The 27787-nt window shown below is 38.9% G+C and overlaps 2 protein-coding genes across 4 annotated transcripts in view; both read left to right on the top strand.

The window, feature by feature from the left end:
- Window positions 1-27787, top strand: part of LOC136858445 (titin homolog) — a 415865-nt gene that overhangs the window by 293055 nt on the left and 95023 nt on the right. The gene's annotated exons all lie outside the window — the stretch shown is intronic.
- Window positions 523-2155, top strand: LOC136879761 (PRL-1 phosphatase-like). The gene has a single exon (XM_067153255.2). The coding sequence runs from the start codon at window positions 889-891 to the stop codon at window positions 1426-1428; it is 540 nt and encodes a 179-aa protein (XP_067009356.2). The 5' UTR covers window positions 523-888; the 3' UTR covers window positions 1429-2155.

Genomic DNA, 27787 nt, shown 5'->3' with positions numbered 1-27787 from the left:
CACAATTCCTACTTTCAGTCGCGAACTTTAACTAAACTTCTCGAATGCGCACGTTCGCGAATCTTCCATTTCCAGAATAGTTAGAAAATGCCTTCTAGAACACGTAACCAACAAAAGGCAACACACCCTGTTCAAAAATTCATGTAACTTTCTGGATATTTCCATTAAGTACAGAACTGAAATCTACTTTTTACAAATACATATGTTACAAATATTACACTGTACAGGTTAGGACGTTTCAAATAAAACATTACCACACTTTACAAATAAAGGCTTCAATAAGCATTTTCCACTTCCACTACATTGTTCACCTGTGACATCTTCCTCCCCCCCCCCCCCCAAAAGTCGAGCCACGCTCGACCATTAGCATAGTTTCACTGGGGAGAAATTTTTTATTTACTGGTAATGTCCAAGGCATTGAAAGAAGATATCAGTTCCATATATTGTTGTTAAAGTGTGAGTGAACTTTTTTGTGAAAACTCTAATTTTCTTTTGTTTCTCTTTTTTTCTCTGCTAGTTTATTTGGCCCACCCACATTCTTGCATATCAAGGAACTTCAGAACGATTAAACTTGAACTTTTAAGGCATTAGATCTGATATTTTTTTACCTACGAGAAAACATTGCAGTTTTGTTGACGTTAATTTTGTGTTAATATTTCGATTCGCTTGGTATCATTTCCCTCCAGTTCATGCAAGCTACCAAAAGTGTAAACGTGTATCTTCCAACCTTTTTTTAAAAAGAAAAACTACTGAAGTGGACCTAGAAGACATTATTTTATAAACATATCGACTTGCCTTCTTTTATTCAGAGGTGAAGAAAGATAAATCCATTTCTCCTCGTCAACGTGTGTTCAATTGAGTTCATCATTCCTTGGTTTTTGTTGTGAAATGTCAATGACTCCTAGCAACATGCAGCTCAAGGATATTCGGCCTGCTCCCTGTGAAATAGAATACAAGAATATGAAATTCCTCATTACAGATCGACCCACAGAACAGACTATTCACAACTATATTCAGGAACTGAAGAAACACAGGGTTCGTGATGCGGTGAGGGTGTGCGAACCAACCTACCAAACCGAAGAACTCCAGAATGAAGGAATTAATGTATTTGATCTAGAGTTTGATGATGGAACTCCACCACCCTCACTGATTGTGGAGGAATGGTTCGAACTGCTGAAGAAGAGATTCAGGGAGTCGCCGGACTCGTGTGTAGCTGTGCATTGCGTCGCGGGTCTGGTGCGAGTGCCTGTCATGGTTGCGTTGGCTCTTATGGAGCTAGGCATGAAATACGAGGATGCTGTTGATTTTATCAAGAGGAAACAGCGTGGAGCTATAAATTCCAAACAGCTTGCTTATCTTGAGAAATACCGTCCTAAGTCACGTCTTAAGCTGAAGAATGGCCATAAGAATGCATGCTGTCTTCAATAGGCATCCAATCAATTATGCATGGCCAGCAAACCAGTTTGATGGCATCATTGTTTGAAATGGAATCGACTTGGATAAAGAAAACACATCAACCTTTCCATTCTCTTTTTGTAGCTTGATCCCATTGCTTGGGAGAACTGTTAAAACAAACATTTCTTTTGCTGGAGGATTTGCTTTTTCATTGTAGTTAGGTTTAATTTTGTAATCTTTTGGTTATTAAAGCAAAACAGATTTTCATTCTTTATTGGCTGATATTTCTGAATTATTCATGTATTTTAAGTTTGTGTAACTATTTGAGTTGTGTAGAAGAGATGGTAAAAGTTTAATAAATGTGAATAGTTACCTAAAATCCTGTTTCAACATCGAAACATTGTAATAGTTGAGTGATAATGACATTTAAATGTTTAAAGTGAATTTTATTAAAATATATAGACTTTTTGTGCCAATATGTATTGGAAGGAAGGCAAGATTTGGGAAATAAGCAAAATGATTTTAATTGGAGTGGGGGGACTAAGGTTAATATCAGTATAATTTCCTCAAATTTTGTCTTGCTTTTTTTTTTTAAATTATGGGAATGGAATGATCAAAATTCATAATTTTATATTGTTATTTGACCATGAATAAAAGATAGTTGAAAAAATGTGTAATCTTCCTGGGATGCAGGTGACTTTTCCATTGAAAAACAGTGAATGGAATAGCAGCAAAATCCCTTGTTGGTATCATTCTGTGAAAGCCAGTTGGAAGTGCGTTACGAGTAGTTCACTTCGAAACTCTACAGAAAAGATGAGTTCCAAGGAAAATAACTCCGAAGTCGCTGTAGATAAAGTGGTGGAGATGCGAAAGCAGAAGTTAAAGGCACGAAAAGGCCAGCAGAGACCAAAAGCGAAGATGTAAAGAAACAGAAAAGAGAGGAAAATGGAGAAGAGGAAGATGTAGAGAATGAAGAAGATGTAGGAGAGGAAGAAGAGGAGGAGGAAGAGCTACCGGAAGGCGAGGAGGATATTGATGAAGGGGAAGAGGAAGAAGATGATGAAGGGGAAGGAGAGGGGGAGGGGGAACAGGATGATGATGATGATGATGATGATGCATAATGAGAAGAGTGTGGCAAGGACTTATTATTCTGAGTGAGTGAATGTGTTCGTTCCTGCCAGCTTTCCTGATAAATCATGGAACTATGGATTGGGTCACGGTATCCTCAGGCGAGTGACGTCGATGGATAGACATTCTCATCCTGACTTTTTGTTTAGTCTTTCTTTTGTCTACTCCACCATTGACCACAAGTTTGTTCACGGTTAAGACATCAGGATGGCGTGTGTGACATTCACTGTCAAGGTTTTGAGGGTAGGTCTGTTTTTTAATGAATAAATGAAATTTACCCTTCAAGTACAATTGTTTTACTGTATGAGAGGTGTGATTACCTACTTCAGAATCTGTAGATTCCTTTTTTTTTTTCTCGAGTTTGTGTGATAGTATTGGAAGAATGGGAGAGGCAACCCCCAGGGTAAATATATTAAATTACAATCTACATATTTAGTGAAATAAGAAATGGGAATGCCTCGAAAACAAACAGGCAAGCCCAGGTGAAAAGCTAAGGCGTCATAAATAATTAATTTGGCGAATCTAGGTTAGGCTAGGGCAGACTCCTATACGAAATAGCAACCGAGCATTTACGGAAATTTTAGCCGGAACGGAATTCAAGAGTGCTTACCCGAAGGTGGCCTATCCCGGTAGTGAAGCGTTGCACACGACGTAAAACTTCAGACAGACCAAGACAGACTAAGGCAGACCAGGCCAAAACAAGGCCGAATTATTACTAACGCTGCCTCGCTCACTATATATAGGTAAACCCTGGCCTTGGAATAGCCAATCAGAATGCATGAGTCCGCCCATCCCCACCTAGTTTCACCAATCACAATTCCTACTTTCAGTCGCGAACTTTAACTAAACTTCTCGAATACGCAAGTTCGTGAATCTTCCATTTCCAGAATAGTTAGAAAATGCCTTCTAGAACACATAACCAACAAAAGGCAACACACCCTGTTCAAAAATTCATATAACTTTCTGGATACTTCCATTAAGTACAGAACTGAAATCTACTTTTTACAAATACATATGTTACAAATATTACACTGTACAGGTTAGGATGTTTCAAATAAAACATTACCACACTTTACAAATAAAGGCTTCAATAAGCATTTTCCACTTCCACTACATTGTTCACCTGTGACATCTTCCTTGCTTGTGTCATCATATATTATTCTACCAACCCAATAACAACATTCATCTGTTTCTTTTCATAATTGATATTGCCTGCATTATGTGACTTCTTCAGCCAAATTCCATTGCTTTTGTTTTAGAGTTATGAGTTTTGAATTCATTTCCTTTTGCTGTGACTTTTTTTTTTCCAAATCACTTTTTGATTTACTGTTTCTTCTTTATAAAAATTAAACAAAAGGAGGCAAATATTGCTATCCTGCATCATTCTCATCTGTATTTTTGCTTCTGTTGAATATCCCTTATTTGTTATCACTGCATTTGAACTTTTTTATGTTATAGATAACCATTCTTTAAATTTAATAGCTCTAGCTGAAATGTTGCAGTATTTACCCATTATGATAAATTTGACATGTAGCTTCCCCTGTAAGTACCTTGAACCAAGAGCTCATTCTGCCATCAATACTCACTACTTTCATGTCTTGTGACTTCTAACTTATGAATAAGATATTCTGAGTCCACCGAGCTTTCACTTCCGTAAAGCGAAGTTAGTCTGAAAACAGACTGGTGTACAGATAGTTTCATCCGGGGGCTGACTTCTTTCTTACAGAATATTGTTGACCGCATCTGTGAAGTCGCTGCATTAGCATTGCTGCACCTCGAGTCAACATCACTTACTATACTACTATCCTGGGAGAATACACAACCTAAATACCAGTACTTAAAATTGCCTACCTGTTCCAGTTGTGTATTCCAACATCAGTTCTCACAGGTTTCTTCCCTACTGACATCACTTTACTCCTGGAAAGGCTATACCTTAATTAAGGCCATGGCCGCCTCCTTCTCACTCCTAGCCCTTTCCTGTCCCATTGTTGCCGTAAGGCTTATCTGTGTCGGTGCAATGTAAAGTAAATTTTTAAAAAGAGAGAGAGAGAAAAAAAGCTATTTCATCCCTACCTTCCCACTATATTTCACAACTTCAGGTCTGATTTCATCTATTCCTGGTGCTTTATGACAATTGAGTTTATTTACCACCATTTCTACTTCCTCAAGACTGAGCTCGATAGCTGCAGTCGCTTAAGTGCGGCCAGTATCCAGTATTCGGGAGACAGTAGGTTCGAACCCCACTGTCGGCAGCCCTGAAGATGGTTTTCCGTGGTTTCCCATTTTCACACCAGGCAACTGCTGGGGCTGTACCTTAATTAAGGCCACGGCCGCTGCCTTCCCACTCCTAGCCCTTTCCTGTCCCATCGTCGCCATAAGACCAATCTGTGTCGGTGCGACGTAAAGCAACTAGAAAAAAAAACTTCCTCAAGTGTATCTCCGCTACATCTTTGTCCTCCTCCCCATGAGGTCAGTTATTCGCAATGTCAGAATTATTTTCTTTGATGTTGAGAAGATTTTCAAAATATTCCTCTCACCTGTCCAGTGATTGCCTGAGATCTATTATGAGTTCATCTGATTGACCCAAAACACTATTCATTTCCTTTTTTCTTCTTCCAAGATTCTTTATTACTTTCCAAAAAGGTTTCCCTGCCGCTTCACCTAGTCATTCCAGCTTATTACTGAAATCTTTCCATGACCTCTTCTTGGATTCAATGTTTCAATGCTCTGTTTCATCTACGTACAATCCCCTGTCTGCATCTGTCCTTGTTTAGAGCCTTTTCTACTATGCCTATCTGTTAATGTTTACTACCTGCACTTCATCATTCCACCAAGATGTTAGCTGATTCCTATCTTTACATACTGTTTTTCCTAGATATTTCCTTGCTGTTTCTTTTATACCATACCTTACGCCATCATTCTCTTTCTATATCGTGAAACTGTTTACTGTCTCTTGTTTGGAACTTTTCACTAATCCTATCCATGTACTTCTCTATCATTTTCTCATCCTGGAGATTTACTACCTTTATTCATCTACAGGTAGATTTCATGTTCTCTATCCTAGGGTTAGAAAATCTTAGTTCACTATAGATCAGATAGTGGTCTGTCTGCATCATCATTATCATGTAACCCTTCTGGCTTGCTGGATAGGGTGTTGTTGTACGACCTCTCGCCAGTGTTGTCTGTCCATGTAGATCTCTCCCTCCATGATCACTTTCGAGTCCCTTCCTCTACTCTCGACGTCTGTCTTCAGTTGGTCCAGCCACCGTTTTCTTGGTCGTTCAACAGTTCTTTGTCCGCTGACTCTATCATTGAGAAACCCATAGAATACACGCACATTCGTAATATTTCCCGAATTCAAAGTCTGTTATAATATTTGTCTATTGTGGATCTAGTACCCCTACCCTCCCATGTGTAGCAATGAATATCCCTATGCTTGAAGAATGTATTACTGCTAATTTCATTCTAGCACAGATGTCTGGTAAAACTTCCCATGCCTATTAGCTTCCATATCTTTACCATATTTACCCATCACCTTCTCATATCCTTCATTTGCATTCCCGAATCTCACATTGAATGTCAAAAAACATATCAGATGTAAGGCTTTTTAGGCGTTTGCTCTATTAACCAGCGTTTTGTCTTAGGTCTGACACTAGACTCATCAGAGTGGGATGTGTCAGACCCTACTACTGATGCCGGGGTGTATGCAGGTGAACTTATCAGAAGCCCTTATAAGAGCCACAGTCTGATAACTGCATACGGGAGATAAATCTCCACAATGGAATTATTGCCCGCCTAGCAATTCCAAATGGAAAATTCTAAACTCCCATGGAGGGAATTAGATATTTTTCACCAATAGAGCATGTCAAAAATGTCAAAAAACATATCAGAACATTTTTGACATACTCTACTGGTGAAAAATATCTAATTCCCTCCATGGGAGTTTAGAATTTTCCATTCTCACATTGAAACCATCCATTAGCACTACCCTATGTTGCTGTTGACCCTGACTATGATGTCACTCAGTGCTTCATAAAACTTGGAACATCCATATCTGCATCCTCACGTGGTGAATAGACTGAGACAATTCTCATCCTAATTCCTCGAACTGGTAAGTCGACCCACATCATTCGCTCATTTATGTGCCTAACAGAAACTGTTGCATGCAGTAGTATTCTTGATGAAAGTCCTACCCCCACCCTCTGACCTTCCCTTTTTAACACCTATTAAGAACACTTTAATACCTCCTGTATCTTCCTCATAATTACCCTACCCGAATATCATTAACTCCTGAGTCATCGAGGTGCATCCTCTGTGCTTATTCAACCAGTTCTACTTTCTTTCTTCCATAATTCCAGTAATATTAATAGCTCCCCACCGAATTGCATTTATCTTAGAAGTGAAGCTTCCACGGTGTGAAGAATTATTTAATTTATTTTCCGGGTTGAACCGTGTTGTATTTGTACGCATATCACGTACAGTTTGCCGACGTTTCGAATACATTGCAGTATTCTTTGTCAAGGCGACTGAAATACCCCTACTCGATCCGAGGTAATCAGTCTCCCTACGGTTCAACCCGGAAAATAAATTAAATAAAAAAAGAATTGCATTTAGCAAATACAGTAGAGACAATACACGACACTGAGCGAGATATCGAGGGACAGCTATTGGAGCACACTCTAGCGGATAGACCTGAACGGTACTGATTCTGTCATAAGAGCACGTGTATTTTTGTGTGAAGTTTTTGGTGTTATTTATGCGTTTTCAGTGAGTTGACATAATTAAATAGTAGCGTGTGTCATACCTTGATATCTCCTCTCAGCATGAGGGGAAAGGTATGTGCTGTGTTTGGCTGCAGTAATTACGAAGTAGAGAAAAATGCGCGGTCGTTCTTCAAGTTCCCTCGTGACAAGAACATGTAAGTAATATTGTGTTTGCATATATATTCTTCCAGTGACAGAGATTTTTATAGTACTTCATAATATTTTGACCTGCTCGACCCATGTTTTAACGGGCTTAAAATATAAGTGATAAAAATCATTGTTATCCGTATTGAAGATACTGAATGTAGGATGTTAAAAGGTTTGTTTTTTTCCACCTATTCAATACATATAAGTTTTATAAATTAGGAATTTATTGTAGATTCCACTTGAGACATGTTTCGCCCTTCATTGAGGGCATCATCAGTCAAAATATCACCTCAAGGTAAAAAATCAGGTAACTGGTTGGTAGTAGACATGTACAAATTATTACATATTATTAACAACATATAAAAATTAAGTATGGGAAAAAATTTTTGCACAAAAGTGATGGTTGAACATGTAGGTTTAGATGAAAAGTCAGCACCAATGCCTAAAAATAACAAAGTAGAGTTCTGCAGTGGTGCTCTGGAGAAACAGTTGACGCAATCATATGAAAATAAAAAGTTTAAAAAATATTTACAATAAAACAATTAAGGGAGAAAAGGTGTAGTGTTTGGCATCAATGTTAGTAACCAAAAATTGATGTCAAAGGTTGGTAACTATACAGTATTTACATAGTTCAATTGAACAGTTGAGATAAAGTTTTTTAAAAATATTACATTTATCATTCAGCGTAAATGTTTGTAATAAAAACTAATGTTAATGATTGGTAACTATATAGTAATTACATTATCTAATTGAAAGTTGAGAATTTACAATTATATACATATTTACACAAGAGCAGCTGGTGCGCAAGGATAAAAAATTTTAGTACTAAGTGCGTCCTGATGTTTTAGAGGTTGGAAGAAAGAATTAGCATTGACATTTCAGAAATATGTAGAGCAGATTATTTTAGTTAAAAATCACCGGGGGTAGGGGAAATTTTTATAGCCAAATGAGGTTTTATAGGCATCAAGCTGAAAGTTTTCCAGTTGAAGCGCCGAGATCGGGACGGAGACTGGTCAGTGTGGCTGGCATTGTGGCTGGCAGTGTGTCTCACCGGCATTTCACACCGATGTCTCTACATCACAATCGATGCTACAGAAGTCAACTAAAAGAATAAGCAGAAGTTTCAACCCACAACATTTTTCCTAATTAGCAATTACCCACTTTAACTGTCACCATGTTGTCGTTCAAACGCACGGATTACCCATGAATCTCCAGCCACACTGACCAGTCTCCGTCCCGATCTCGGCGCTTCAACTGGAAAACTTTCAGCTTGATGCCTATAAAACCTCATTTGGCTATAAAAATTTCCCCTACCCCCGGTGATTTTTAACTAAAATAATCTGCTCTACATATTTCTGAAATGTCAATGCTAATTCTTTCTTCCAACCTCTAAAACATCAGGACGCACTTAGTACTAAAATTTTTTATCCTTGCGCACCAGCTGCTCTTGTGTAAACATGTATATAATTGTAAATTCTCAACTTTCAATTAGATAATGTAATTACTATATAGTTACCAATCATTAACATTAGTTTTTATTACAAACATTTACGCTGAATGATAAATGTAATATTTTTAAAAAACTTTATCTCAACTGTTCAATTGAACTATGTAAATACTGTATAGTTACCAACCTTTGACATCAATTTTTGGTTACTAACATTGATGCCAAACACTACACCTTTTCTCCCTTAATTGTTTTATTGTAAATATTTTTTAAACTTTTTATTTTCATATGATTGCGTCAACTGTTTCTCCAGAGCACCACTGCAGAACTCTACTTTGTTATTTTTAGGCATTGGTGCTGACTTTTCATCTAAACCTACATGTTCAACCATCACTTTTGTGCAAAAATTTTTTCCCATACTTAATTTTTATATGTTGTTAATAATATGTAATAATTTGTACATGTCTACTACCAACCAGTTACCTGATTTTTTACCTTGAGGTGATATTTTGACTGATGATGCCCTCAATGAAGGGCGAAACATGTCTCAAGTGGAATCTACAATAAATTCCTAATTTATAAAACTTATATGTATTGAATAGGTGGAAAAAAACAAACCTTTTAACATCCTACACTTAAAATATAATACGCATATTTTATTGTATAGTGCAGCAGTTAACCTTCAATACCAATGTGTTGTTGTAGGTGTGATCTGTGGGTTTTGAAATGTCATAGAAGCGATTTGGATAAAGTGTACAAGAAAGAAGGGACGTTACGCTTGTATAAGAATTATAAGATCTGTTCAGATCATTTCCAGGCCAGCGACTTTAAAAATCCTCGACTATACAGCCAAGGGTATGTTACATTTTTACTCTAATTGTGCGAAAATATTCCTCAAAGCATCACTATCGACAACATTTTCAAACTTTTCTTTCTTTTATCCCTCTTCTCAGATTAAAGCCGGGATTTTATAGATTTTCTTTCTGTTAGTAGGCTTCATGTTAAGAGGAAAATTGTCCAGCTATTAAATGTTAATTCATTGCATCATATGTGTAAGGAATGTGCCGATATTTTTATTGACAAATGTCTTAATGTGATGATACATTGTTTTAAATGAGGAAAAAAGACAAATCCAACCATAAGATTTCAGGCAGGTATGCTAAAGCTAAAAAAAGTAATGCATAAATGAAAGATCAAGTCCATTTCACACCTTGTTTATATGTCTAATTTCAGTCTTTGAATAATAACCTTTTAAATAATTCTTCATTCATTTATCCAGAATGGCTTTAGCAACTTCGAAGTTAATATCTCAATACCACTTTCTTTCTAGACGTAATTTATTTATCCATTTCCGTATATACATTTCCATTGATATTTGAATTTAGCGCGATTTGTTCAGGTCAAGTCACTAGGAGCGCCACCGTCGAATTGTCTCCCATTTTAGCAAGGCGAAATCCATAAGTGTCGTGTATTGTCTCTACTGTATTTGCATTTAGTTTGCAATGTTGTTTCCTAAGAGCCTCATGCTTGTCAAATGGAAGTGTGATACCATTACTCCCATAGGTCCGGGGCTTGCTCGCAATGTTCTGACTGTGCTCACTGAAAATTCTGTGAAGCAGCCTGGTACCTTACTTACACATAGTCTCAGTAAATATCTCTCATGTAATGGGTTGGGGACTATGGTAGATTATATAGTCCTAGCCACTTGAACACAATGAGTGCCATGACTCAGACTATGTCTGAAATGCCCACTCCTATTCCATAGCAGCTAGTATCCCGACTCTCAGGGCCACTTACTAGACCGCTCGGCTGTTGCCCATGAATCACAAACTAGGACGTGATTACAGTAATCTACATGAAGTAGTGTTTTGAAAATGTTGCGATGTTTGGGCTAGGAAGACTTGCGAGTAAAGAGACGATCATCTTAAATAAGCAGTATGTTCCGAGCTGTCAGTTGAGAGATAGCATAGAATGACATTAGTTGACAAGTAAGGATGAGTGGAATTTTTAATACTAGGAATGATCACAATATGAAGTCTGACTCGTTGGCTGAACGGTCAGCATACTGGCCTTCGGTTCAGAGGGTCCCGGGTTTGATTCCTGACTGGTTCGGGGATTTTAACCTCAATTGGTTAATTCCAATGGCACGGGGGCTGGGTGTATGTGTTGTCTTCATCATCATTTCATCCTCATCACGACGTGCAGGTCGCCTACGGGAGTCAAATAGAAAGACCTGCACCTGGCGAACCGAACCCGTCCTGGGATATCCCGGCACTAAAAGCCATACGACATTTCATTTTTTATCTCAATATGAAGAAAAATTTGAAATTCAATTGTGGCAAATATTCGTGTATAGCAAAAGGAGTAAGGGGTTGGAATAAGTTATCAAGAGAGATGGGGGATTTTTTTTTTTTTTTACGTTGCACTGACACATCTAGGTCTTATGGCAACAATGGGATAGGAAAGGGCTTAACGTGATAAGGAAGTGGCTGTGGCCTTAATTAAGGTACAGCCCCAGCATTTGCCTGGTGTGAAAATGGGAAACCGCGGAAAACCCTCTTCAGTGCTGCCGATAGTGGGGTTTGAACAGAGAGATGTTACGTAAATTTCCAACTTCTCTGAAATTTCTGACGTGAAAGTAGCTTTTGAACAACAATTTCCTAATTGTGAAATACCAAGTCATCAAGGAATGGTTAACCTTAATAAGTTTTAGACAGTGGGTTCAGTGATGGATCTTGCTGAAATGTTCTATAATTTGCCAAAGAAATCAGCTGTAAAAGCGTTGAGAGAGACAGGCATATCAGATAGAAGTGTAAGTAGAATGCTTAAGTTTTTGGAAATGAATCTATACAGACCTATGCTAGTTCAAATTCTGTGTGAAGTTGATCCCAAGAGGCGCCTTCAGGTATGTGGAGAGTACGCAATTTGGAATGGAGCTTACCCTACATTCTATGAACTGAACTTATGGAGCGATAGTGCTTCATTCAAATTTAAGCAATGCACTAATTGGCATAATTGTGTTTGCTGGACATCTGCAAATTGAAATACAGTAGTTGAACAATGTATCTGGGGGTTCAGTTTGGGCAGGAATATGTAGTAGTGATAAAAATGGGCACATCTGATGTAATTGTGACCTTGGAATTGCACAAGTAATTTTTCATTGAAGTAGTCCTTTTTTTCAGCCATGAAACACACTTACCTGACAACACCTACTGTACAAGAGAGTTTTTAAAATAGGCACTTCAATAATTGGGTTGGGAGAAGGGAAACATTGATTGATCAGTGAGATCACCCAACTTAACTCCTTGTGATTTCTTCATTTGGGGAATAATGAAAAACAAGGTATTTTCTGTGAGACTCGAAGATTTGGAGCAATTGGCACACATTGTACATCTAGATTTTCCTAAATTTTAAATCCTAATTTCTTTGACAGGATCTACTAAATTATGATTGGTGCAGAATTCAACCAGCCCACTTCCTCTGTTGTTCGTTTGTCCCAATCCGAATTCTCCTACTGTATTACCTTCTCTTCTTTGGCCTACCACAACATTCCAGTCTCCCATCACAATTACATTCTGGTCAACCTTTTACACATTGTATTAAATCGTCTTATCTCTTTTTATATTCTTTCGCTTTCTTCATTATCTGCTGAACTATTAGGCACAGTGGTGGGCATTGGCTTGGGGTCTATCTTGACAACAATAATCCTTTCACTATCCTGGTCGTAGTACCTTACCCACTACCCTGTTTTCTTATTCATTATTAAACCTAGTCCTGCATTTCCCCTGTTTGATTTTGTGTCAATAATTCTGTAGTCGCCTGACCAAAAGTCCTGTTCTTCCTGCCAACATATTTCGCTTAAAGCAACGACATCTAACTTTAGTCTATCAATCTTCCTTTTCAGATTCTTTAACCTACCACACTGATTCAAACTTCTAACATTCCGCGCTCCGACTTACAGAATCTCAGTATCCATCTTCTCGATGATTGTCCCCTCTCGTGTAGTCCCCACCTGGAGATCTGAATGGGGGACTATTTTACCTCTGGAATATTTTGCCTGGAAGGAAGTCCTCATTAGGAGATCGTTAATACAGAGAGAGCTGCATGTCCTCAAGAGTTAATCACGGCTGTAGTTTTCCGTTTCTTTCAGCCGTACAGCGGTATCAGCACATCTAAGCCATGTTGCGTATTATTACAAGGCCATATCAGTCAGTCATCTAGGCTTCCACCCTTGCAACTTTTGAAAGGCTGCTACCCCTATTTCGATGAACCATTAATTAATCTGGTCTCTCAACAGACACCCATCTGGTATGGTTGCACCTATGGCTCAGCTATCTGCTTCATTGGGACACGCAAGCCTCCCCTCCGCAGCAAGGTTACATGGTTCGCAGGGGAGGGGACCCTATGTATTGCAAAATATCTTCTACCCTTTTATGTTGTTATAACACAGGTGTGCAATATCGTGATCAACAGGTCTGTGTACTTACTGCTTGTATTTTAACACTTCAGTGCGCATCACGCGCTGGGTGCATGACACTAAGCACGTGCCTAGCGCGTCATGGGACGGTTGCTAGGAAATGTGAATCACAGGTTTCCCGCATGGTAAGAAAGGCTCTAATTGTCATCCCGCACATCGTGCAAGTCCAGTCTACTAGCAGATTCATCCGCAGCCATATTTGCGCATGCGTATTCCTTTTCCCGTGTATTTCCTCTCCAGAGTTGTCATACGTCATTGTTCATTTATGGGATCTTCGAGCAGTAAACCCCTTCAGTGCAATTTAAGACCCTTTTCTGTTTATTAATTCTTCAAGAGAATTATGAGAGATTCCGCTTTTGAAATAAATAAATTCTAGTACTGCAATATGTTCAGTAAAAGAACTGAACTTGTAATTGTCATTTATTCTTGCATCATATATTTGTATAACCTGAAAGAACTTCTATTTGTCAGTTATTCCTGCATCACATTTATAAGTAATTCAAAAGAACATGCAGTAGTCATTTTTGACTGCGTCGTGATGCTTATGTTATCATTTTATTTATATTTTTTTCAGATAGCCGACAATGTGGTTCCTTCAACATCATGAGACCCACCCAATTTCCCAAAGTATTACAATTTTGTTTGTCAAATTCTGTAATAGAGAAGTGTAAATATGAATATATTTATGTCTGTAACATTCTTTATGCATTTGTTTGTACCGAGCTTGATAGCTGCAGTCGCTTAAGTGCGGCCAGTATCCAGTATTCGGGAGATAGTAGGTTCGAACCCCACTGTCGGCAGCCCTGAAAATGGTTTTCCGTAGTTTCCCATTTTCACACCAGGCAAATGCTAGGGCTGTACCTTAATTAAGGCCATGGCCGCTTCCTTTCCCACTCCTAGCCCTTTCCTGTCCCATCGTCGCCATATGATCTATCTGTGTCGGTACGACGTAAAGCAACTAGCAAAAAAGCATTTGTTTGCTATCCGCGGTAAATAATGCACAGTAATCCACCAACGCGCATGGCGCGTGATCCGTCTGGTGACCAGTATTACTTCTCGATTTCAACCACCATGCGGGTCATGCACCAGGCACGTGAGTGGGATAAATCCACGAGTTCGATAGAACTCGTCTTACCAACGTACAAAACTTCGATAATTACAACTTTTAAAGAGTCCCACACAAATATTTTGCTCAGGTTGGCGGGTATGTCACACTCTGCTAATACGCAGTGAACGTGTTAATAAGCTGTGTTGATGCCCTGCCTATCTTGGTGTCATCGTTGTCTGGTGGCTCAGTCTTGTGACTGGTTTGCCTCTGCAACAAATCTCTTGTGCTTGATCAAACCAATCAGTCACCACAGATCTGCATTTATGGGAGTGTCATCTTCTCACTTTGGTCTTTCATATACAGCACAAGAGCAACCAGGAATTAGTTAGCTGGAAAGTTCATAATATCTAATAACGGATCATTTATATTGGTATTATAAATTTACTCATTCAGGACAAATATTTCAGGTTCCCTTTGGGAATCAACATCTCATCTGATGGCCAGGCAGGCATCAATTTTTGGTATTGTGACAAAGTCTCTCATAGTGCATTGGCACTGCCGGTAGCTCCAAGTGACGTACGCAGTGGCCTCCACGGTATGCACTAGCCATGCGTCTTGGTGGGTGTGCTATTTGCCAACTGATGAGCCCAACTTAGCACACTGGGGCGAAACGCTGGCAACCAGGAATGAGTTAGCTGGAAAATTTATAATGTCCAATGACGGATCATTTATATATATATTATTAATTTATTCATTTGGGACAAATATTTCAGGTTCCCTTTGGAAATCAACATCTCATCATACTTTCATAGTGACATCAAGTAATATCAAAATCATTTTAGAGTACGATATTCAGTTACCTTCCCCAAATGGGAATTTGAAGAGCACACTGTTGTTAATTAAATCAGATTGGGAAGTAAATTACTGATGAATAAGAAGGCCAACAGATACAGTTCTCAGCACTACAAGGTAATGAAACTATCTGTGTCAAAGATGAGAACTACTTAATTAACCGAATGAAAACGTTTCGCTAATTACCACACCGAGACACTAATATAAATCCGCTGATGGTAAATCAACGTAAAGATAAATAAACCTGAAGTAATATGTAAGTAACCAGAAGTGGTCTTTAACTTACTTGATTTATATTAGTAAAAAAGTATTTTATATCATCAGAAATAAAATTTAATATTCCTAGAATCGGTTAAACTGAGAATACACTAGGAAACAAACTTCGCGGATAACCCATCCTTCAAATCAGTACAACATATACTACTTAAAGCCATGGATAACTAGGGATACATCATTAGGAAAAAGGATAAGCAACTAAAAGTTAAAGGGAATACTATTTTCTCTCACACTACACTCAAATAAAAAAATAAGTTTGAAAATAATTCCTAATTCTGCATAATAAATGAGAATGACATTTGAGTACACTCATACTCAAATAACACCTAATAATGTAAGTAAAAGCTAAAAGGTCATTAGAAAGAATAAAAGACTAATAAATAATAAATTGGAATGACATAAATAATGTCATGTAAACACATCGTCAGGCTACATCATGTGAATAATGTTCGTAGTGTTACCCACAATACATATGGATAGAAAGTCCAATGAACCTCCCCTAAAATAACGATAATAGAGAATCATTTGGACAACACAATTAAATCAGGGACTATAATAAAGCAATTAGAATAAATGTGAAGAGGGTTTGATTGAAGGCTACGGCATCCCTTGCAACCCGGTATTGCCGTTCTTCACCAAGTTCTAGGAGATTATGCACATCAAAAAATGTTCATACTCGAGGAATTTGAAAATGCTGTCATTAACAACATTTTTAAAAAAGGAAATGATCACTTTCTGAGTACGTAGTAGGCCTCGAAGATAGCCAGTGAACTAGTAATTAGATAAACATGTATTACCTCCAGAATGCATCGTGAACTTGATGTAATAAATAAACACCAAAATATTTAAGAAACGCTTGAACTGCTGACCTGATACACAGATCGTACAACTGTCCTCCTATCCAGGGTCAAAATTAGTTGCCCATTCCGTCATTCTCTTCATTATGGAAACTTCCCCCTCGACAAGATAACGAGACATCTTGCTCGTAAGATGAGCCAGTCTCAAGTGGCGGTCGACTAATTATTACATTCTCCACAATAATATGTCACATAACTCCCAGCCATGATTGTACTATGACCAACAGCAGAGCGCACCAGCGTACAGTAAAGAAAATAAATTGTATGACGCAAGAGCGATCAGTAGGGACTTAAATAACCAAGTTAACTCTCGCATGTATCGCTAATTACAATATCATTGGGAAAGCTACAAAATGTCATTAGGTGAATATTTAGTTAATTAAATAATTAAATGGTGACATGAATTTCAAATTATGCTTAAAAGCAACTCAAAAATAATAAATAAGGTGGGAGTGTAATGAGACTAGGCTTAATCACATTACAACACTAATACAAAGATACCAAGAACACTTTAAGGCTATACTATACAACAGCTGCAACAGATATTGCAGAACATGTTTGCAATAACAGTCATTATTTTTAAGGTAAAAAAAAATAAAATTACGTTGATTTTTAAAGGTATCTACGTTGTTTTTAAAAAAATATATAATTTTTTTTTAATGATATTTGTTCGTGCCACTACTTTCACCATATGATAGGAACCTGCATGTGAGTGTAATTGCGGAAGTGTAGAGTGTTAAATGTGAGGAAAGGAATGTTAAGGATGACACAAAAACCCAGTCCCCAGGCCAGGGATATTAATAATTGAAAAAACCCTGACCCAGCTAGGAATCGAACCCGGGGCCACCGGGTGACAGGCGGTCATGTTGGCCCCTACACCGCGGGGCCGGACTATTTGCGGTTTAGAATTAAATACCCTTGAAAAGAGTGAAATATTACTGGCGAAGAAGAAAGAACTTGATAAAGAGTTTTTAATAAAACCGCTATTAGTAATACAGAATATTGGTTTCAGCCTTGACATGATGTAATATCACATGCTACTAGCACACTCCAGCTTGAAACTTAAGTGACATAGCCAGCCCTTCTCTTGTGTTACATCATAATACGAATGTTTAAGTCAGCCATTTGATTCTTAGTCTCCGCCATTCATTTCTTTTATTTATTTTACAGTTTATTTCATCTTGGCCGCATTTTATCTCTATGACACACCTAAGTGGATTAACTTTAAATAACTTTAAATCACTGATAATGGACTTTAGAGTCTGAAAAATGGGTCTGAACCAAAAATTTTGTGGTGATGGAAATGTCAAATAATAATAATAGGCTAATAATAATAATTGCTACCGTGTTTTCATGGAGTGAAGAGGTGAAAGAAGGTATGGGCATGAAAGGGTCAATATAAGACAATTAGAAGATTAATTTAAAACTTTAAAATTAGAGCTATATTTCTTTATCTGCTATTTTTTGGTTTCTTTTCAGATATTAAATTTGAACAAACAATTTGGAGCTTTCAAGTACAGAACTAGATCGTTAGTGTTTTTTGCTTTACGTCGCACCGACACAGATAGGTCTTATGGCCACGATGGGACAAGAAAGGGCTAGGAGTGGGAAGGAAGCGGCCGTGGCCTTAATTAAAGTACAGCCCCAGTATTTGCCTGGTGTGAAGATGGGAAACCACGGAAAACCATTTTCAGGGCTGCCGACAGTGGGGTTCGAACCTACTATCTCCCGAATACTGGATACTGGCCGCACTTAAGCGACTGTAGCTATCGAGCTCGGTGGGATCGTTAGTTTAGGTACAATGTAGGAAAAATCAGAATAATCAACAAATTGCCTATTAACAATCTCAGCTTAAAGCTCCCAATTTACAAATGTGACTTGAGCACTACTGCTCCATTCACTCCATAATCAAGGAGACGGATCTCCCAATTTCTTGTACACCATAGTGAGAGCATCTTTGTTCTACAAGTTTATCTAGGAGACTACTCCCCGAACCTTGTGACATTACAGCTTTCCAAAGGCACCATTACATTGCTCTATAAAATTGATACTTAGGCATCCATTTCCAGGAATTTCCAGCCCTATCAAAGGCACAATCTACATTTTACAAATTCATGCAATATGCTCAACAGTCTAACATCTTTACATAAAAGGAATGAAACAGTATTTCACAGGGTATCGAATACCCATTCTACTAGGCCTTTGTGAAAAACAACAGGTTAAAGTTACAGGCCCAAAAATCAAAGAGGTGAGGAGGTGGGCACTTGCGCTCCTTGAAAATTGAAGTATAAAACCCTATTTGGGTTACAAAGATTACAAAGTGAAAAGGGCTACAAAATCATAGTCACCTCAAAATTAAGTTGATAGGGAACACAAGAGGGTCACTCGCTCTCTATTTCCTGATTACAGTTCCTGTGGCTTGTTTGAAATTTACATTAGAAGTTTAAATTTACATTTTTGAAAATTAAAATTACATGATTAAAAATTGGAAACCTTCCCCTCGAGCTAGCTTTCAAAGACTATCATTTAGTTAAATCGGGACTGCCATTACCTTGAGCTGATGGACTACTCGACGATGGACGAAGCACCTCCACCTCCCTCCACAAACACATACACTAGACTGGAGCGATGAATAAGACCATCTGGTCCAAAATGTGCCAGCTTTTATACCTGGGAGGAGAGTTCCAGAAAACTTTGTTCTAAGGTCCAACACACCCTTAGTTTTGAGTGGGTAATTAAATAAATACTAGACAAAGTTTGATTGCCTGAAGAATAAATATACGAAATTTTCTATTGGCCATCATCCTAAGCTGGCAGGAAGAGATATAAGTGTTATAAACTTTAACACACCAAAAACAAAGAATAATCAACTTAGTTTACTCAACCTTGGAATACAAAATTACTTCATAATTTTAGTAGTCAATCTTCACACCAGAGGGCATAACATAAACTTGTAGTAGAGACATCTATAGGAAATGTCAAAACTTCTTGTATTAATTGTTGTGAATTTTAGATAGTAGATAGTGTTCTCCAAGGCGCTTCATTTAAATGTACGGGCTGGGTATACCTTCCAGTACAATAATAATAATAAATATAATGAATGTCCAACATTTTACTCAAAGAAACTAATAAGCCTGCTAAAATATCCTCTTAACATTGTCCATTGGAAGGAAAATACTTTTTTTCTGCTTCATCTGATAATACAACATTGGCTGCTAGTATAGTGTTAAAATATGAAATAATTTTAAACTCTTCAATTTGAATATGATAATAATTGTAACAAATTGTATTGACAAAAGGAAGTAACAATGTCGAGAATGAATGTGCCACTACTGAGGAAATATTAAGCTTGGGGAATAAAACAGTTTGAATGGTGTGGTTCATAACTGCTTGAAACAAGGAGGAGCAGCCTCAGCTTCCATATGCAGGCATTGTGATTGATTCCATTTAGACTGCCTGTGTGTGAATTTTGATCTTCTATTGTTCTCTACCCGATGGCAGAGAAATTGTAACTCCTTTGGGTGACTAATGGCTAATTTTGGGTAATTAATTTTGTCAGGTAAACATCATATATGTCACCAGAGATCTTTTTCATGCCGATATATGACATGGAGTGCCAAACGGACTTTTCTGTTCTTCAGAAATTTGACTAACTCTGCTGGGTTTGACATGTGATTTTGGGATCCAAGTTAGAAATTGTCTTATCAAAGGTAGTATTGTTTGATGTTCACTGTGCTTTAAGTTTCTAATACTTCTTACCATCTAAAAATTGACAGCATTTACTAAACTGTATGCCTTGCATTATATGCCGTACAAGTTTCTTTAAATAATTTACGTACCATGTACTACTAATATAGTTGTTGGAAATACTGAGGTGCCCAAATTTTGTCCTTTGGAAATTCTTTTTCATGCTGGTAAACCTATTGACATGAGGGTGATATATTTGCGCACCTTGAAATACTGCCAAACTGAGCTGGGATCGAGCCTGCCAACTTGAGCTTGAAAGACAGCACTCTGCTTTCTGAGCTAATCTGTCTGATTTTGTTACACAGTTTTAAACTATCCTATAGCCTTCTCTTTCAGTGAATAAAAATACAGTAAATGGGACTGATGTTAGCAGTGCCCCAAGCTCTTTATGTGAAGCAACAGCAAAATCGGAACCAATATTATTTAGATTGTACTTATACCCTGCGAACCATGTGACCTTGCCACGGTGGGGAGACTTGCGCGTCCCAATGAAGCAGATAGCCGAGCCGCAGCTGCAACCATATTGGATGGGTATCTGTTGAGAGACCAGACTAACGAATGGTTCATCGAAAGGTGGGTAGCAGCCTTTCGGAAGTTGCAAGGGCGGCAGCCTAGATGATTGACTGATATGGCCTTGTAATAATACTCAGAATGGCTTAGCTGTGTTGATAGTTCTACACGGCTGAAAGCAACGGGGAAACTACAGCCGTAACTAACTTCCGAGGACATGCAGCTCTCTTTGTAAAATGATGTGCTGATGATGGCTTCCTCCCGAGTAAAATATTCCGGAGGTAAACCAGTCCCCCATTCGGATCTCCGGGTGGGGACTACACGAGAGGGGGTGATCTTCAGGAAGATGGATGCTGACATCCTGCGAGTCGGAGCGTGGAATGTTAGAAGTTTAATCGTTGTGGTAGATTAGAGAATCTGCAAAGGGAGATGGATAGACTAAAGTTAGATGTAGTTGGTATAAGTGAAGTACTGTACGTTGGCAGGAAGAACAGGATTTTTGGTCAGGCGACTACCAAATTATCAACACAAAATCAAACAGGGGAAATGCAGGAGTTGGTTTAATAATGAATAAGAAAATAGGGCAGCAAGTAAGCTACTACAACCAGCATAGTGAAAGAATTATTGTCGTCAAGATAGACACCAAACCAATGCCCACCACAGTAGTGCAGGTCTATATGCCTACTAGCTGAGCGGATGATGAGGAAGTCGAAAGATTAAGAGATAGAAGATTTAATACAATATGTAAATGGTGACGAGAATCTAATTGTGATGGGAGACTGGAATGCAGTGGTAGGCCAAGGAAGAGAAGGTAATACAGTAGGAGAATTCGGATTGGGACAAAGGAACAAAAGAGGAAGACGGCTGGTTGAATTCTGCACTGATCATAATTTAGTCCTTGCCAATACTTGGTTCAAGAAGTAAGTATAAATAACCACCTAATCGATACTTTATTAATGCCTCAGGCAAAATTGAATAAAATTAAAACTTATTACAAGTTGTCCATTTCATGACCGTATCGATGTTTAATCAAGAAGTAAGTATAAATAACCACCTAATCGATACTTTATTAATGCCTCAGGCAAAATTGAATAAAATTAAAACAGTTGTTTATTGGAAGAGTGGATAGTCATGAAAAATGAAGTCAGTTGGGCTGCTGAAGAAATGTTAGGAAGAAAGAAAAGATCAACTAAGAATCAGTGGATAAATCAGATGATACTAGACCTGATTGATGAATGATGAAAATACAAGGCATTAATAAAGTATCGATTAGGTGGTTATTTATACTTACTTCTTGATTAAACATCGATACGGTCATGAAATGGACAACTTGTAATAAGTTTTAATTTTATTCAATTTTGCCTGAGGCATTAATAAAGTATCGATTAGGTGGTTATTTATACTTACTTCTTGATTAAACATCGATACGGTCATGAAATGGACAATACTTGGTTCAAACACCACAAATGACGGCTGTATACGTGGAGGAGACCTGGAGACACTGGAAGGTATCAAATAGACTTCATTATGATTAGGCAAAGATTCAGAAACCAGGTGTTGGATTGCAAAACTTTCCCAGGAGCAGACGTGGACTCTGTCCACAACTTGTTGGTCATGAAATGTCATCTGAAAGTGAAGAAATTAAAGAAAGGAAAGAATGCAAAAAGATGGGATCTAGACAAGTTGAAAGTAAAGAGTGTGAGGGATTGTTTCAAGGAACATGTTACACAAGACTAAAAAGGCTGAAGGAAATACAATAGAGGAAGAGTGGATAGTCATGAAAAATGAAGTCAGTTGGGCTGCTGAAGAAATGTTAGGAAGAAAGAAAAGATCAACTAAGAATCAGTGGATAAATCAGATGATACTAGACCTGATTGATGAATGATGAAAATACAAGAATGCTAGAAATAAAGAGGGCAGAAAGGTAGCTAAGGAAGAATGGCTGAAGGAGAAGTGCAAGGATGTCGAAGGTTGTATGGTTCTAGGAAAGGTAGATGCTGCATACAGGAAAATCAAGGAAACCTTTGGAGAAAGGAATTCTAGGTGTTTGAATATTAAGAGCTCAGATGGAAAGCCACTTCTAGGGAAAGAACACAAAGCAGAAAGATGGCAGAAACATATCCAACAGTTGTATCAAGGTAAAGATGTAGATAATTTGGTTCTGGAACAAGAAGAGGCTGTTGATGCTGATGAAATGGGAGACCTAAGTTTGAGGTCAGAGTTTGACAGAGCTGTGAGTGACCTCAATAGGAACAAAGCACCTTGAATTGATGACATTCCCTCTGAATTACGGACTTCCTTAGGAGAAACCAGCATGGCAAGGTCATTCCATTTAGTGTGTAAGATGTATGAGGCAGGAGAAGTCCCATCCGATTTTCGGCAGAATGTTGTTATACCTATTCCCAAGAAAGCCGGTGTTGACAGGTGTAAAAACTACCGCACCATTAGTTTAGTATCTCATGCCTGCAAAATGTTAACACGTATTATTTACAGAAGAATGGAAAGGCAAGTTGAAGCTGAGTTGGGAGATCAATTTGGCTGCAGAAGAAATGCAGGGACACGTGAAGCAATCTTGACTTTATGTCTGATCTTAGAGGATCAAACCAAGAAGGACAAGCCCACGTACATGGCATTCGTAGATTTAGAAAAGGCATTCGATAATGTTGATTGGACCAAGCTATTTAAGATTCTGAAGGTGACTGGGATCAGATACCAAGAACAAAGAATTATCTACAATCTGTGTAAAAATCAGTCTGCAGTAATAAGAATCGAGGGCTTTGAAAAAGAAGCAGTAATACAGAAGGCAAAGCTGCAGTTTGTCCCCCCCTCCTTTTCATTGTTTACATAGAACAGGCAGTGAAGGAAATCAAAGAGAAATTTGGAAAGGGAATCACAATCCAAGGAGAGGAAATCAAGACCTTGAAATTTGCCGATGATATTGTTATTTTATCTGAGACTGCAGAAGATCTCAAGAAGCTGCTAAATGGTATGGATGACGTCTTGGGTAAGGAGTACAAGATGAAAATAAATAAGTCCAAAACAAAAGTAACGGAGTGCAGTCACATGAAGGCAGGTGATGCAGGAAATATTAAATTAGGAAATGAAGCCTTCATCATCATCATCATCATCATCATCATCATTTCCCTTTATCCAGCTGTAGCCGGGTAGGGGCAAATATGGTTCCTCTCCTTTTTCTTCGGTCTTTCCACCACTCCTCCTCCAACACTGTGTCCCAGTCCAGGTTTCTTTCTATAATGCTACGTTGGATGGTATCCTTCCAAGGAAATGAAGTCGTAAAGGAAGTAAATGAATATTGTTACTTGGGTAGTAAAATAACTAACGATGGCAGAAGTAAGGAGGACATAAAATGCAGATTAGCACAAGCAAGGAAGAACTTTTGTAAGAAAAATTTGCCCTCTTCAAACATTGATACAGGAATTAGAAAGATATTTTAGAAGACTTTTGTGTGGAGCGTGGCATTGTATGGAAGTGAAACATGGACGATAAGTAGCTTAGAAAGAAAGAGAATAGAAGCTTTTGAAATGTGGTGTTACAGAAGAATGCTGAAGGTCGGATGGATAGATCGGATCACGAATGAAGAGATACTGAATCGAATTGGCGAGAGGAGATCGATTTGGCTAAATTTGATGAGAAGAAGAGATAGAATGATAGGACACTTCTTAAGACACCCAGGACTTTTGGTTTTTGAAGGAAGTGTAGGTGTAAGAACGGTAGGGGTAGACCAAGGTATGAATATGACAGGCAGATTAGAGCAGGTGTAGGATGCAATAGTTACGTAGAAATGAAAAGATTAGCACAGGATAGGGTGGCATGGAGAGCTGCATCAAACCAGTCTATGGACTGATGACTCAAACGACAACAACAACAACACTTTTAGCATATTAATTATGAATAACAGAAGTAACCCAAGGCCTCCGAGTAAGAGGTAGAAATGCTATTACATACTAAGAAGCTGACATCCTCTTAACACCCCTCTAGGGACACGAAGACCTTGACGTCCGTGTGGGGGCTGTGTGCTTGTTGATCCCGAGGGCTGTGCCAGCTCAGGGTTACTCATGCTGGATTGGCCTCGGTGTAGGGCCGGACTAACAAGGTGTCCCCCGAGTTGCCTGAGAGGTGTCTGTGCTCTTTGTTTTTCATAACTATTTCTGCCCTTCTGTTCTCAGCTTCTTCTAGCCACCCTCTCTGCCTTGGGTAGATTAGGTTAGTACGGAGGTTTTATCTCCCCCAACCGCAAGTTTCGGGTCGTGGCGAGGTGATGCATGGCTTCTGGGAGAGTAGTTCTTAGCCTGCTCCCTCCACATACCGGGCGCCCTCTGTAGTATATAGCCTTGTCTTTAGTACGTCAGGTCTCTGCCGAAGGTTGAATTTTTATGTCCTGGGTACTCATGGCACTATGCATGGTTTTAGAGTTTGGTTTTGATTCATCGAAGGCTGGTGGCCTTAAAACTGCGGCCTTTAATTGTTCAGTTAGGAAATGCAAGTGTTTCAATCGTGTTAACCTGTCTAGTAAGGAAGTTTCTGAAGAGCGTCTGCCACGATTTCTAGTTGCGACCAGAATCGATGGACAGAGCTTTCTTCAAGAGAACCCGTTCCTAATAAGCAATGCTGTCGAAGTTCTTTTGGTGAAGTAGTTGAAGTGAGGAAATTGCGGTATGGTAGCGTACTCGTTAAGACTAGTACGCTCATGCAGAGTAAGAAGTTATTGGAAGCCACAATGTTCAGACCAGTGCCAGTTAACCCCTCGAGCCAGGAATAAACTTCTCTCGCCGGAGCCTACTGGCGGTAATTTAAATGGCCAAGTAGCAGCTATGTTACAGTACTTCAGATAAACATTTATAACTCAACAACGTTTGTATACAATTACCCAAATTTTGAGGAGATACATACCACAATAGACACTTCGTAACAAAAATATTAGCCGGGCTGAGTGGCTCAGACGGTTAAGGAGCTGGCCTTTTAACCCCAACTTGGCAGGTTCGATCCTGGCTCAGTCCGGTGGTATTTGAAGGTGCTCAAATACGACAGCCCCGTGTCGGTAGATTTACTGGCACGTTAAAGAACTCCTGCGGGACTAAATTCTGGCACCTCGGCGTCTCCGAAGACCTTAAAAAGTAGTTAGTGGGACGTAAAGCAAATAACATTATTATTATTATTATTATTATTATTATTATTATTATTATTATTATTATTATTACAAAAATATTTAAAAAAGAATTTTAACTCGCCTAAAAGTTGGCTTCAGTGTGATTAACTTTGAAACACCCATCTGCGCAGAGCCCAACTTCGCATACCTCTCACCAGAATGGTGTTTCCTTCCGCTTTCCAGTTTTTTTGCATACAATTCATCAATATCCATGTTTTTCCAGTCATGAACTCATCTTTCTTAGAATTCAAAAAGTCATTTTCATAGCGATTTATCTCGTCCTTAATTATACACAATATATCATTATCGAAAAATAGTTTAAATGTTTCTGAAACGCATTGTACCTAGTTTATATGCTTCTGAAACGCATTGTACCTGGTTTACATTACTGTTTCAGTAAAAGGAATTTTTTGTGGGGTGTATGAATCATCCACTTTGTCCCATTTCCAGTCTTCTTGTGTACATAGACGCTTCACTGGCAAGACACTTTCATTTTCACCATCACTATCGTCATCACAGTGTACACTTATATCGTTATTTCACAGCTTTTTTCTGGCAAAAAATCTTGATCGCTTTCATCACTGTCAAACTCACTACCATTATTAAATACTATAATATCACTATCACTTGGTTCATCTAAACATTCTACAATTTGTTCAGATGTGAGATTATACGATGTACTCGGACCTGCCATGCTTTCACCTAAACCACAGCAGTTGGCAACGTGAAACCAAGACGTATTTTATTACAAAGTTACAGTTCTAGGCTAAAGAAAACACATAAGGGGGGAGAACCGAGTCTCAAGGTTTCATATGTCGTGTAGTACAGAGAAATGTCAAGGGATGGCAAAACGAGACTGTTTTGGAACAATGTTTTGGAACAAGTGATGCGCTCAGCGTGAATGTCACATGCATCCGCCGATAGATATGACTACCGCGCGCGTGACATTCACATGCTCCCAGCTTGAGAGGTTAAGATTGAGAGCCGCAACTCCCTTAACTCCTGCAAAGGAGTTATCTTTCATAGGGTCTTGATTAAGGCCTCCGATGATGACTTTATCCGGGGCCTTGCTCTTAGAGGTGTGTCAGACGTTAAACGTCGTAAGAGGCGTGTTGGTCACAACCTCTACGACATGGGGGCTTACATCTTAACTTTCAATCTTGAGAAAATGCTGGAACATATTAAGGTATCCATGTACACACTTACTTTTTGGCCATATTTCCCTTTTGCTATGAGGTGCTCCGTCTCCTTTGCAGAGATAAATACCACCACCAGTGTGTGTTAACTGCACTGGGGTGCACACCCCTTGGTCCAAAGAATGCCCTACATTTAAACAGAAGAAAAAGATCCAGGAGGTTAAGACTCTGGATAAACTTTCTTATCCAGAGGCACGGAAGAAGTATAAATCAATGGCTCCTCCAGAATTCTCTGACTCCTTTGCAGAGAAGGCCGCCAGTGTACGCATATCTCCCGTGTACCATCTGTCCCACCATCAACTCCGCAAACATAAAGTTCCCAGCAAGTAATCATCAAACCGCAGGTTCAAACGTCAGCAAGCACGTCATTACTGAAGACGTCCGGGAAGAACTCTTCCCAGACACATTCGGCTGGGAAGTCCTCCCTCACAAGGGCGGGGAAAAGACTTCCTCAACAAAGGCTGGAAAATCACCTTCCAGCCATCCTTCAACTGGCCCGAAAAAGGAGGAGAAAGGGAAGCTTAAACGCTCCCCTACACGTTGGAAGAAGAACCTTCTCCAACAAGACTGGGGGTCCCGGGATCCCCAAAAAAGCCTGGCAAGTCATCTGCCAGCTCTCCTCTAAAGTGTTCGGAAATGGTGGGCAGGAGTTAGGGAACACGATGTCCCTCTACTTGATCACTTTCTGGGGAACGAAGCTCTCCCAGGAAGAAGGTCCACTGCTCGCGATCAATGAGATCACCGTCTGCGAAGTGGCCAGCCACCGCGTCTTCCTCT

The sequence above is a fragment of the Anabrus simplex genome, chromosome 1, assembly GCF_040414725.1.
Source record: "Anabrus simplex isolate iqAnaSimp1 chromosome 1, ASM4041472v1, whole genome shotgun sequence".
Lineage (NCBI taxonomy): Eukaryota > Metazoa > Arthropoda > Insecta > Orthoptera > Tettigoniidae > Anabrus > Anabrus simplex.
Note: the sequence above shows the minus strand (reverse complement) of the source record. Positions and strands in the feature narration are given on the sequence as shown.

Excerpts from the sequence above, each read along its gene's own strand:
- LOC136879761 (XM_067153255.2), top strand. The coding sequence starts at position 889 with ATGTCAATGACTCCTAGCAACATGCAGCTCAAGGATATTCGGCCTGCT.